General features: G+C 34.5%; 1 protein-coding gene across 2 annotated transcripts in view; it reads left to right on the forward strand.

The window, feature by feature from the left end:
• CERS6 (ceramide synthase 6) overlaps positions 1-15096 on the forward strand; it is a 322839-nt gene that overhangs the window by 167558 nt on the left and 140185 nt on the right. For both annotated transcript variants that reach the window (XM_004032744.5, XM_019022614.4), the window contains exon 4: positions 11289-11346. In XM_004032744.5, coding sequence (XP_004032792.2) covers positions 11289-11346 — 58 coding nt within the window. The remainder of the gene's footprint in view (positions 1-11288; positions 11347-15096) is intronic.

Genomic DNA, 15096 nt, shown 5'->3' on the forward strand with positions numbered 1-15096 from the left:
TCAAACAATCCCATCAAAAAGTGGGTTAAGGACATTAATAGAGAATTCTCAAAAGAAGATATACAAATGGCCAACAAACAGGAAAAAATGCTCAACATCACTAATGATCAGGGAAATGCAAATCAAAACCACAATGTGATATCACCTTATTCCTGCAAGAATGGCCATAATAAAATCAAAAAGTAATAGATGTTGAGATGGATGCGGTGAATAGGGAACACCTCTGCACAGCTAGTGGGAATGTAAACTATTATAGCCACTATGGTAAAGAACTAAAAGTAGAACCATTTGATCCAGCAATCCGATTACTGGGTATCTACCCAAGGAAAAGAAGTCATTATATGAAAAAGATACTTGCACACTCATGTTTATAGCTGCACAATTCACAATTGTGAAAATGTGGAACCAGCCCAAATGCCCATCAATCAACAAGTGGACACAGTTTATTTATCCCCTCGTTGATTGATGGGCATTTGGGCTGGTTCCACTACCCATACACACACACACACACACACACACACATATATATATTTATATATATATGATGGAATACTACTCAGCCATAAAAAGAAATGAATTAATGACCTTTGCAGCAACCTGGATGAGATTGGAGACTATTATTCTAAGTGAAGTAACTCAGGAATGGAAAACCAAACATCGTATGTTCTAACTTATAAGTGGAAGCTATGAGGATGCAAAGGCATAAGAATGACACAATAGATTTTGGGGACTCAGGGAAAGGGTGGGAAGGGGGTGAGGGATAAAAGACTACAAATTGGGTTCAGTGTATACTGCTTGGGTGATGGGTGCACCAAAGCCTCACAAATTACCACTAAAGAACTTACTCATGTAACCAAGTAACACCTATTCCTCAAAAACCTATGAAAACAAAAAATTTTTTTAAAAAAGAAAAAAAATAGAATGAGCCTTCTCAGCCAACTAGGATCCATTCCTGTTCATGTTAATTTAATTTAATTTTTTCTTCTCATCGAATTCCCCTAACAACCTTAAGAATTAGGTATTTTAGTCCCCATTGTCAGATAAAGAAACTAAAGACATTTTACTCTATTGTTAATAGATATGGATTTAGTAATAAGTGATGGATTCTACCTCATCCCTGTGGAAGTTCTGTTACTCAGTCTCGTGTTTTGTTATGAGACATGTAGTAGAGCCTGCAGCAGAAAACTGACACCAAACAGGGTAATAGAGAAGGGGAAATTCACCTTTTTTTTTTTTTTTTTTTTTTTAAGACAAGGTCTTGCTCTGTTGCCCAGGCTGGATTGCAGTGGTGTGATCACAGCTCACTGCAGCCTTGACCACCTGGGCTCAAGTGATCCACCCACCTCAGCCTCCTGAGTAGCTGGGATTACAGGCACATGTCACCAAGCCTGGCTAATTTTTATATTTTTTGCAGAGATGGGGTCTCAGTATGTTGCCCAGGCTAGTCTTGAACTCCTGGGCTCAAGCAATCTGCCCAGCTGGGGAAATTCACTTCTTAAAATCAAATGTACATGCTTTTTGAAAACTTAAGAACTTTGGCTTTAGTTTTCTCTTTTCCTTTGCAATCACAGTATCAGTGCTGAAGAAGTGACTTTTTGTCTTCAGTCTGCTTTCAGATAAGAAAAAAATTGCATAGAGCCTTGATGTTCAAGGGACACATGACATTAGTTTGACTCTAAATAATAATAAACATTTGGCTACTTTTGCTTGAAGCACACACTAAAGAATTGTGACCTTTGCCAGTGCATGCTCCGAAGTCATATTGACTGAATTTAATTTTGGCCACAATAGATCAATATTTTATTCCCTTTTTTATCCTTACACTAGACAATTGTTAGTTGGAAAATTCTTGCTTATCTTTTTCTGATTCCCACAAATTTTCGTCATTCAAATGAGTGTAAATAGACTTGAAGCTGACAATTATAAGATTAGTGTATATTCAGGGGAATTCTAGAAGTAATGAGGGGTATTTTATAGGCAGAATTTCACCTAATAGAATGACATTGAATTTTTTGCAGATGTATTTTGAATAGATTGTAGGGACTAGGGCTGATGTTGGGAAGACTAATGGGAAGGGACAGATACCATTGGTGCTGAATTCTACCTTGCTGGGTGCTTGACAAGGGTAGTCAACTTGGAGAGAAAAGAATGGATCCCAGTAAAGAACAATATGGGCTAGCTGTTAATGGAGCCTATGACCAAAGCACTAAAAAACAAAATCAAAGTTAAATCTGTGAAATAGAACATAGTGGTGGATTTAGAACTATATATGCATACAATATCTGATACATTTCCAATGGCAATTTTAGCCCTAAAAGCATGAATACAATGACAGGAAAACAGGAAAATTAATTATGATGCTTAGAAAAGGATGGTTGGAATGATGGTGTAAAGAACAAGTCATATGACATTTCTAAGTATGAGAGAAGGAAAAGAAGTAGTCATTTAATACATTCTGAGTGAGCATAATTCTTGTGTACAGAGTCTTTTAATAATGAAATATTTTACAGTACAGAGAAAATGTAACAAGCACAGAGACTAATACAATAAAAACCCACCCAGTAATATTTGATGCTGTTTTAAAGGATGGAAATATTACCGAATCAGCTAAAGCTCCCCATATACCCTAGAAATGTCCAATCTTTTGGCTTCCCTGGGCCACACTGAAAGAAGAAGAATTGTCTTGGGCCACACATAAAATACACTAACACTAAGGATAGTCATTGAGCTAACAAAAAAATCACAAAAAAATCTAATAATGTTTTAAGAACGTTTACAAATTTATGTTGGGCCGCATTCAAAGCCATCCTGGCCTGCATGTGGCCTGCAGGCTGTGGTTTGGACCAGCTTGCTGTATACCTTCTCTGTTCTTTACTCTTCAAAAGTAATGTCTATCCTGAATTTAATGTTTATATTTTCTTGTTGTGTTTATACTACATATATGTGTGTTTATATATATGCATATATATGAGAGACATATAGCATTCCTTTGCAAATCATCAGACTTTCCATAACTGCCTAATGTATTTTTTGAATCAATGATTTAATGAAGACTCTTCTACCCAAATTAAGTTCACCTTTGACTGGAGAATGAAAAGTGAATAGGTGAATGGGTTTGACTTACCTCCAACCTCAAAGACTTTGCATTGATAATTCTGTTCCCTTTCAAACAGAAAGAGCTGAGCCTTAAGCAAATGAAGAAAACTATTTGGAGTTACAGAGTTAATTATTGATGGAGGTGGAAATAGTTTCAGGAAATGTTTGTCTTAAAGCAAGAACTCAAGTCTGCATAACCTGTCTAACGGATGAGTAACATCTTTTCCCCTAGCTATCATATTTCTTTGGACATTAGTTTCTTTAAACTAATGAAAGCTTGAAAGCTACTCTAGAAATTTAGATTTTATGTCAGAGTTTCCAAAAAGGAATCTGTCATCTCACCTTTATTTTATTGTTTAAGACATATGGGATGTTTTTCAAACTACAGTCAATTTGCTTCCTCCCCAGTTGATGAACATCTCCATTGAACTCAAGTAATAAAGTCAGTGTCTCAGTAACAGCTCGAAAAGGAGACTACTGACCTAAAAATCATGTGACAACTTTTTAACAGTGTTTGCAGATGAAACCAATCAGTTAACCAAGACTTCAAGCCCGTTCCTCCCTTCAGAATGTGGTGTCAGTTGAACTCATGGAAACAGTAGAATAGTGATTATCAGGGATAGGGGTGGGGGAAAGAGGGAGATGTTGGTTGAAAGATAACAAACTTGCAGTTATAAGATGAATACATTCCAGGGATCTAATATGTAGCACAGTAAGGTGACCCAGGTTTAAAACTAACTAGATTATGGGAATCATTTCACCAAGTATCTGTATATGAATTATCATGTTGTACACATTCACATCATACAATTTTCTCTTTCAGTTATACCTCAGTAAAGCAGGAAAAAAAATGCCGTGTTACAATCTTTGGAGAGAGACACTTTGGCTAAAAGCTCATGGGACGAGAAAGAATTTTGTATCTGAATCATTAATGTGCTTGAATATGTCTGATGGCTTTGTTAGACTTATTAAATGCAAAATAATTGAATATTTTGTTCCACAAATCAAAATTTCACCAATCTACCTAAACAAACAAAGGCTGAAGCTGGTGACTTCTAAGAACTTTAGATGTCAGTTTAATCTGTAAAATTTGATATTTATACACTAAAGAATACTATACTCAAAAAATAGGCAGTATATCAGGTATCTGAGTTTTTTTCTGACACTTGTGGCATAGTTACCCATTTCTAGTCTTGACTTTAAGGTCACAGGACCCCAAGATGTCGATGGAGACCTGGTGTGAAAAATGGGGACACCTGTTTTCTTTCACAAAGTTACTTGTTAAATGTAGAAAAGTTTACAATTCCATGGGTCTTCTATCTGTAGAATAAGGTCATAGATGGGCTCTTAGGGACCCTACCTAGGCTGTTAAGAACAATGTCTGCTTCAAGAAAATTTAAGAGTGCAGGATTAGATGCCTCTGATTTATGTGGACAGAAATATACTGATGTTCCTGTAAAACACCTGTAAGACCGAATCATTGCATTCAGTGAGCTGTTTTTCTGCTAGTATACATTCATGACACCAGCTCTGAATAGGATTTTAGCTAAGTCATTTCACATTGAGTGTGTGCTTTACATTATTTAGAGAAATGAAGAGTAAACAAAGTCTTATTTGCCCTCCTACCTTAGCATAGAAAAGGAACTGAGAGATGGTAGCAGCAGAGTAATGGTATTTATAGTCAAAATAAGATTTTAATTTATGTGCTAAAATTTTTAATATTTAGTGGTAAAAATCATGATCTCTGGAGTCAAATTGCTTGGATTTGAATCCCAAATTCACCATGTACTTTGGCAAGTAATTTAAACTTGCCATCTTATAGTACGATGGGAATGATAGTGGCACAGTGTATCTATCCCACAGGGTTCTTACAAAATATAGGTGAGTTAATATATGTAAGACTCTTGTGATGGTATCAGGTATAAAGTAAGTACCCATGAAATGCCAGCTGTTACTGTTTTGTAAAAATAAATAGGTGACACCCCCAACCCCAAGAGAACCTACTATAAGTAAAAGGACTTCACAAAGATGACTACTTCTATCAAACTTGAATCCACAATTACTTCATGTCCAAACTTTGTGGAAGGGAATGTGTCACATATAATACGGAAACCTCATTGGAAGGTTTTCATAAATTCCATTGTACTTGACTGGAAAACTGATAAAAATGAGTGTAATATGTCTATCTTGTAGCTTTGTTCGTATCTCATGAAAGCTCTGAGTTTTGAGTGGAAAAATAGGCACTTAATCTACTTTGTTCTTAGAGGTAAAGTGATTTATGTATTTTAAAGTAACACTAGATTGAAGTCTATATTTGTTCCTAAATATATTCTGCTCATTTGTCCAACTGTATAATTTCACTTCATTTGTAATAATTTGTAAGATACAGCGCAGTGATTTATATTGTGTTAAATTTTATGAAAGAAAAATTTTAATGTCATAGGTATAAGCCATACTTCACCTCTCTTCATGTATTTGATAATAAATTAGTTAATCTTTTTATTTAGATGATGGAAAAGCTGAAATGAGAATGTCTCAATTAATAAAATCAATTTCAGAATCAAAAGAACCATATACTGATTTTTTGGTGCTCTAGCAATGTATCTTAGTTTTATACGCAATAACAGTTTTTTCATTAGCTATACCATTCCAGAGTTGACTATTTTTTATTCCAAATTTCTATCAGATTGATTGATCACGTTAGAAATTGGATTGGCAATATATGTCATCTCTCTCCCCTTTTTTGTTCATACTTGCACAGTTCCTGGAAGTAGTTGATAAATTATTCAATCTATTGTGGTTTAAATATACTTAAAAGTCAGTAAATAAAAGGAGCACTCGTACTCTTAATAAAAATTTAGATGTCAGTTTAGGAACTATTCTTTGCAAGCCACTGTTTGTGGTCAGAAATGCAAAGATAAATAAAACTCAGTCTTACTCTACTTGGAACTCACAAGCAATTCAAAGGCTTGTGGCTGTAATCAAAGAGAAGGAGAGGAGGTAAAGAACAAGTCAGAATTACAGTGTTTTCCATGTTGCAGCATCCAGAAAAGGTGGCTTTATGGAACAACTAGAATTTGACATAAATCCTGAAGGAGCCACAGTGGCTCAGCAGGTAGAGAGAGGTGAGTGAGTAGGACAGAGAAAAACCCTCTGGGTAATAATTGTTAATAAGCTTAATATTGTTTTAGCTACCTTGGTATTGAAAAGAAGCGTCTTTTCGGTGCTCTTCTATCCCCAGATTTGCAAGCAGTCAGTTTTCATTCATCAGGGTAGAGACAGTTCTCAATTATGCAGCATCCACTAATATCCACCAGGTTAGAAACATCATTTTAGCTGAATACATTGTCTTCCATTTTTAGGTATAAAATCAGGAAGAAGTAGCATAGCTTAATGGTTAAGAGTTTGGATGCTGGAACCAAACAGCCTAATTTCCAATTCCTACTTTCTCTCTTACTAGCTGTGTGGCCTTCAGCAAGTAATTAAGCCCACTCTGTGCTCATTTCCTCATCAGGGGAAAAAAAAATAAAGATGTTGATAATAGTGCCTACCTTGTTGTGTGGAACAGTTTCATTAAATGACTTCCTATTTGTAAAGTGCTTAGAAGAACTCAGGGGATAGAGGAAGTACTATATAAAAGTTGTAAATCAAATGGCCCTCGTATGCCTGCCCTGGTCTCCCTAGAACATGTGCTGAGTCGTGCGGGGTGGTGGCTGCTCTGGATGATTCCCCTGCTTCTGCTGCCTCTGTAGTTTACAATCCCTTGCCTTTTGGGTGACACCTGGCAACAAGACCTGAGACCTCAATGCTCTGATTTCCTGCTTCAAATGCACATTTTAGTAGTCTTGATTTTAACAAAGAGCCCTGTTCAACCTTGTTGTGTAAGGACAATAAACCAGATTCAGTGGGTGGTAGTTTTTACTAGCTTCCTATTCTAATTTTCAGGTTTGAAAGATATAAAAGCCTTCCATATCCAAGCAAATGTAGTGGAACACATTGACGTCTCTAGGCAAAGCAGGGTGCTCTAATTCTGTAGAATTTGAGAGAGGGCTTTAGAGTCACTGCTAGGTTTGTGTCCCAGTTTTTCCACTTACCAGGCGTCTGGCTTTGGACAGGCTAATCCCTAGGCTTCTTTTTCCAATACTGGTCTTACAAAGTTGCTTCCTTATATGGAGTCTTTCTGGGAATTGGTGGTCCTTCTGAGCATCCTCCACAGATCGTTCAGGATTCAACTTCTGGTTCCACAGCTAAGCTAACATTCCTCCCCTCCTGCAGCTTGCCAGGCCCTGAAACAGGGTGGTTGTCTTCACTCCAGTTTTGTGTCCCTGGGAGTTTGTGCTTTACTGAACAAAATCCCTCTTTTGCCCGTTTAGTGGTACTTTCATAAAGACACAGAGGTAAATTTATGTGTTTAATTTACCTTGTTTAACCAAGAGTAATCTTTAAGTGTTTAAAGAACTAGTCTTAGTCTATTTCTGTTATCAAAAGAAGTCTTTTGAAATTTTCCTGTAAGAATGAATTTAATGCTTCCTTTCCTCATTTTCATTAATCTAAGAATTCATCCCTTGATTATTATTGCTAAATATTTTGTATTAAATTATCCCTTAAAAACAAGAGCATTTAATTTGGCAATGAAATTTAGGGCAATGATTTATGTTGCTAACCATAGTCTTTTTATGCTAGAATTATACTTTTTGAAATATTATTTTTTGTTTGTATATTGGTGGGTCAGAATAGGCTGAAGTAATTTTTTCATAAAGGTTAATGAATAATTATTTTTAGAGCCTCTGAATATATGAGAATACTTTTCATATATTCCTCTGCAAATGAGAGGAAGTTTGCCTGGCAGAAGCTTTCTTTGATTGAGTCTTCCCTTTCTTTTGGCACTTAATAATACAGCAGAGAACTGTAAGACCAACTGGGTATTTGTTCTTTTGGTGGTGATTTGTTTTCATTTGATTTATGTGTGTTGACTTGTTGTTTTTATGCTTGAACACTGAAGTTTTTTTTTTTATTTTAAACCTAGGATTCAACATTTTTGTCAGAACATCGCTTTGAATTGATATTGTTTGGAATGCAATTTAGTTGTCTGTCTTTTTTTTCAGTTCACATTTTTTTTAGTCTTTTTGTCTTTGATTATTCTATTTTAGTTCTTGTATTTCCTCAGAAACAACTATAATTAGATTTGTTTTCTAGTCTTCCAGATCTAGGATCTTTTTTCATCTTTGGTTCATTTCTCTGGCCTTATGGGGGTGTTTACCCTCTATGTAAATGACTTAATTTTATACTGTGTGTATCTATGTTCCTCCCCTCCAGTGGATAATAATGCTGCACTTCATTTTTCAGACTCTGTGCAATGCTCCTTTATTCCACCTATAATCTCTTTATCTTACCCAGCAGTCTTTTATTGACTTACAACTTTCCCATGCTGACACTGAGCTGTTATTTTCATTCCCGAATTTAGAGATATTCATCTAGATGTGCTAACAGAGGGGATGTGTGGATTGCCCTCAGCCCCACTCTCTCTCCTCCTGTTTGTTAGTAAAAGTCCTCTTTTAGATCTCTGACCTTGAAGCAGGTTGATGTCTATAGACTTGGCCCCATTTTCAGTGAAAGTTTCATATAAAGCAGCTATCTCCAATAGCCTTGTTCTTTGTTGCTTTATATGTGGATTGTGTAAGAACGCCAACCTCCAGAATGCAGTACCTTCATAGGTCATCTTGTCCCTAAATCTGCCTTTCTGTCACTGAAACTGCCAGATTTCACAGTGCATCTCCTTCTTCCCAGTTGGCTTTTGAAAGTAGCCATCACTAAGATATGGGGTGGGAGATTCTGTTGCTGCCTCAAGAAATGTACGTAATCATTTGTGGTAAAGGGCAAAGTTTCCGACTGATACAGATTTTGCATTTCTATACAAGATGGCAGAAAGTGGAGACAGGGTGATATGCAGATGAAGATTTCCCTACTTCCTTCAAGGCTTGTGGCTTTTCGCTGCTAATCACATTTTTTACATCTAATTTCATTATTTTTCTGTTATAAGAATTCTTCCCTGATTCTAGCAGTAGGTTGAAGGTCATATCTTCCTTTTCATGGTCGCATGAACTTTATTATTTATCTCTTTTACAGGTATCTTAGTAGAAGATTGGGAGGGACTATATCAGGGACTGGTAGCTAGCATTTAAAACAATAACATATGAAACTCCACAACTTAAAGAAGTGCTTTTTCAAGTTGCAAGATGCTTGAAAATTTTGCTTTCTGCAGATATTTTGTGGAAATAAACTCTGCCTCGTAAATATTCATCACAAGTTGCTATTCAAATGATGGAGGCATCAGTGTTCCTATAATAGAATCTATGTGTTATGAAAACTGGGTCATTTTAGTGATTAAATAAAATGTAGATACATAAATGATGGTAGGAATTCCAATGACTTCTGTAAAACTTTTTTATACATAAAAACTGCCTGATCACTACCTACTAACAAGGGTCTTAGAACTGAAACAGCTGTTATAAATAATCTAATCTCGGAGTGGCAAATTCATTTGCCTCCAGGGGCCAGACAAGGCAAATGCATGAAGTAGACTAGTTCCATACAGGAAGGATTGGGAGGGACTAGAGAGAAGTAGAGATAATACTTGTGCTACCAAATCCTTGAGGCATCATTATAGCACAAACCCACTCTCCCATTATAGAGATGGAACTGAGATCAAAGGACATTAACAGATTTGCCCAAAGTTAGCTGAGTCTGTCTTGACCAGAACTGGGTACATAATTTGCAGAATCCAATGCAAAATAAGATGCTGGGTCCCTTGTTCAACAACTGTTAAGAATTTCAAGATGGTAACAAAGCATTAAATCAAGCATGAAGTCTTATGTGACTGCCTAAGTCACACACCCATGAAGATATCCCTGGTTTTAATTTTTGATCTAGAATTTGTACAACCAACAGAAACTTGTTATCACTCTCACCCATAACCACTGAGAGATTGGTAATGGAGATGGAGTTAAAATTAAGTTCTTAACTTTTTTTTTTTTTTTTTTTTTGAGATGGAGTCTCACTCTGTCGCCCAGGCTGGAGTGCAGTGGTGGGATCTCGGCTCACTGCAAGCTCCACCTCCCGGGTTCACGCCATTCTCCTGCCTCAACCTCCTCAGTAGGTGGGACTATAGACGCCCGCCACTACGCCTGTCTAATTTTTTGTATTTTTATTAGAGACGGGATTTCACCGTGTTAACCAGGATGATCTCGATCTCCTGACCTTGTGATCCACCTGCCTTGGCCTCCCAAAGTGCTGGGATTACAGGTGTGAGCCACCACGCCCAGCCCTTAACTATTATACTACAATAAGTTAATTGTCTTTTCTTACAAGATAACTTTTTTTTTATGATATCAGGAATGCCATTTAGTGACATCCAGCCAACTTTAAAAGGCGTAGCTATTCATACTCAGAAGTACAAGAAATAAAATCGGGAATTTAGTACTAGAGTAAGAGTTTTTTGTAATAAGTATACACACACACACACACACACACACACACACATATCTTATATTTTAAAAGACTTAAAACATTTCCATCATTTAAAATCAAAAGAAAACTTAAACATTTTTCTTCATTAGAAGCGAAAGTCACAGCTAGACCATAAGTTTGGCATGGTATAAAATTGTCATTTATAGTTGTAATTTGATTTATTTAGATTCTATATGCCTTCCTTTAGCAACATCCACAAAGATATTGATATAGTTGTTAAAAGACAAAGTGAAATTCTTACCTAATTTTAAAATATTCACTCTTTTAAAACAAATATGAACTTCAGTTAACTCCAGCTGTTAGTTTTGAATTATTTGTCTGATTCAGATATTATACCTTCATATTATCAAATCATATCCCTTCATGAGTGATAAACAAGAAGAAGTTCACATGTTGGAGAATGAGAAGATGAGCAATTGGGCAAATATTGCAATTAACAATGAAAAAATTAAGTTATGAATATAATACTCAAAATATTTTCTGTAAGCCATGTATACCAGTGTATGGCTTCAGCTAGCACTGAAATTGCTCATTAAGTTTAATCCTTAGTTGAGGTAGGGGGACAAATTTAATTTAATGAACTCTTTTCCCTCCCTTACATATGTCAATATATGCTGTGAATATATAAACTGAATGTCACAGAATTTTTTTTTAACCTTCTACAGGTGGAGATTTTCATTTTACCTTTATGTATTTACCTACGGAGTCAGATTCCTGAAAAAGGTAGGTTCTCTCAAAATATTTTACGTAATTCTTATGTAAGTGTATGTCTATATCCTGGTTTTTTTTTTTAATGTGTGACTGTAATAATATTTTAGGTAATCATATCAGGCTTCCTAAGAATTATTTGTGCATTTTCATTTGACTTACAAAAATATTTTGGATGTTGCTAAGTCCCATATTCACTCCAGTGGGTTATTTATTACTTTTCAGGCATTAGGAAGCTTATAAAATCCATCTGATGCTTTGAAAGAAGTTAGAGTTTCTACATCACACAATTTGAAAACATGAATTGTTGCAGCATGTATTACCACTGTACTCTTCACCAGTAGAAATAACTACATATATTATATAATATATATATTATATAATATTCTGTATATATGTAATTATAATATATAATATTATGTAAATATATAAAAATATATAATATATATTATATAATATTATGTAAATATATATAATATATATTATATAATATGTAAATATATAAATATATATTATATAATATTATGTAAATATATAAATATATTTATATAATATATATTATATAAAATATATATATTAATATATAAACTATATATTATATAAATAAATATTAAATATATAATATATATTTAATATTTATATATTAAATATATAATGTATTTTATATATATATTAAATATATAATATATATTTAATATTTATATAATATATAGCATATTTTATATTTATATTTATATTTATATATTTATATTATATTTATATTTATATTATATATGACATCATATATTATATATTTATATTATATATAACATAATTATATATAAATATTTTCATATTGTATATAATATATGTATATTTGTTATATAGAATATATATTATATATTAATTATTATATATTATATATTATATATTAATTATATATTATATATATTATATATTATATATTTATGTATTATATAATATATATTATATATTATACATTTATTATATATTATATAATTATATATTACATATGATATATATAATATCTGTCTCTCTCTCTCTCTCGCCTAGTTACTAACAGGGCAGCCCTAACTGCTGGTGGAAAATTTCATTTCTTTCATAAGATCATTTCCCCTGCTGTTGCTTTTACTATAATCCTGCATGAACTGAGGGACCGGAATCTATGAAAGTAATTCCTTGTGGCTGCTATAGTCTTTCCAGGTTATTTCAGTTCTTACTGGAACTACTATCGGGTTAGACTCCTTAAATAAAACCCTATGAAGGCCTATCTTCTTATAGTCGTACACATATTAACAATAGTGATTTGGCATAACATGGGGAATTATTTTTAAAAGTTCTCTATAGTATTAGCCTCCAAAGTGATATCAGTGTTATCTTTATTTATTACAGAATTTTTTTTAAAATTGGGAATGCACCAAATTTCATGCCTTATTAATCTTGTAAATATTGACATGGAAATTTTAAATACATTTAAGATTTTAAAATCTGGGTTATCAAATATTGTCCGACTGTGGTGAATTCTATTATAAATAGTGGTTGTTTCCCATTATCATATTTTTTTTAGAGGATTGTTTTTTACTTGTAGTCTTTTCCTTTGGTAACTGCACTTATTTTCACTTAATAAGACCATATGGCCCAGAGGCCATTTGAATCGATTTATAAGGATGAGTTTTACTCTGCGGGGTTTCTGTGTATGAAGAAATTCTCAACTGGAGTAAATAAACATGGTTTAAACGGCTTATTTTGGAATTCTGTTCTAGTTTTCGGATTTACTTATCTAGAAAAAATAGAATGACTATAGAGCTTTTGTGCTTATAACTTTACTACCTTGGAAGAGGAAACAGCTTTGGATGGAATTTCAGCTGATGTGGAGGAGGTGTGCTTCATGGGAAGGTCAGGTTGTTAACTAAGGTCAAGGTTTGGAATTCATGCCTGGTTCTGTTGGTGAGGGGCTTTGCTGGTGAGAAAGGAAAGAGAGAATGAGCACGTTTTTGCTCTTTTCCTTTAGGCCTGCTGGATATAGCCTCTCTAGCTCTCATACGGCAATGCGGTTATCTGTCATCAGAACAGGAAACACTTTGACACTTAGCTCTGGTTCACTCTGTCCCTAAACAAATGGAATGGAATGAGAATAATTTTTATCCACCAGTCCTCAATGAGTCTGCACAAGGCAGTAAGAGGAACTGTCAGTAGAGTGTTTCCTTGGAAATTATTTTTTCTTAAACTAGACCAGTTTTATGCCAATTTCCTTTCAACTGCCTCTGGTTATAACAAATGCTTTTTTTTTTTAAATTAAAAAAAGAAAGGAAAGAAGAACTAGACATTGTTCTTCTTGTTGAATTAATTTGTGTGGGAATTTCTTTCTTTAATTCCATCCAAGCAGCATTCAATTTTTGATGAGCTGTGTAGTTTAGTCTTAATCATAATGTGAAGTAGAAATGCATACATAGAATTCATCTGACTGAAATAGCTTTGGAGGACTTCATAAGCCATCTTGTCCAACCCTCTCATTTCACAGCTCAGGAGGCAGAAATCCAGAAGAGGGTAGGTGGCATTCAGAAGGTCACACAGTTTATTAAAGGCTGAACCTGACAAGAAACACATGCTCCTCTTTCTTATTCCAGAGCTCTCTCCAGTTGGCAAGCCTACCCTAACTGCCCTAACCTCAGCATGATTTCTGAGTGACTTCCTTCTTTGGGTAGCAGACTTGACCTAGCTGAATCATTATTGCTTATTTGTAGAACTTTAAATACTTCTTTTAATGTATATTTTTAAAATATTTGTATTAACTTTCTTGGAATGGACAATATGTTTGCCCATCTAAACTGAGACAAAAAAAATTAAAGATGCTGCATCAGAAATAATCAAAACAAGGTAATTCAAATCTGTATAATACCTTAAATTTCAGAAAATAAGAAGCACATAGTTCTATCAATACAGCATAAATTTGTCTTTGTGTTCAGATTCTTCCAAAAAGTATAGTAGGAAAATTCTCATAATACCAGGATCCATTTTAAGAGGTTAGAGGCTACAGCTGCCTCTTACTTCTAGAATCAAAAATATGGATTATTACATGTGCTGTTAGAAAAATCCCTGACAGCTTGCACTGATCGGTTTTCTTCTGTCTTTAGGTCAGATGAGCCTGTTGTGTCTCATTTTCTATGGTGGTTTAATAAGCACCTATTCTACCCTAAAAAATAGGGAAGTAGACACTACAGAACAACCTTACAGACATGTTAGTGAACTATTCAGTAAAGTTACTGCTGTGTTGGTAGGAAATATTTAAGCAGTTGAAAGTAAGCCTGACAATATAGTCTTCTTCTATAATTGCTGTATATAAGAGAGTCTGCTCATAATTATAATTAGCAGAGTCAAATACTTTTGTTAAAGAAGACCTAGAAATACTTAAGGTGCTCTGAAGTCCTAGCAGACAGTGTACGCATACAAATTAACACATTTTCCTAGGTTCTATTTTTTCTTATAAACTACATGTCTGATCATGTTGGGTTTTTGTTTGTTTGTTTGTCTGTTTGTTTGTTTGTTTTTTTGAGATGGAGTCTCGCTCTGCCGCCCAGGCTGGAGTGTAGTGGTGCAATCTTGACCCACTGCAACCTACCCCTCCTGGGTTCAAACGATTCTTGTGCCTCAGCCTCCCAAGTAGCTGGGATTATATGCGTGTGCCACCATGACAGGCTAATTTTTATATTTTTAGTACAGATGGGATTTCACCATGTTGGTCAGGCTGGTCTCGAACTCCTGACC

Source organism: Gorilla gorilla, chromosome 11 (assembly GCF_029281585.2).
Source record: "Gorilla gorilla gorilla isolate KB3781 chromosome 11, NHGRI_mGorGor1-v2.1_pri, whole genome shotgun sequence".
NCBI lineage: Eukaryota > Metazoa > Chordata > Mammalia > Primates > Hominidae > Gorilla > Gorilla gorilla.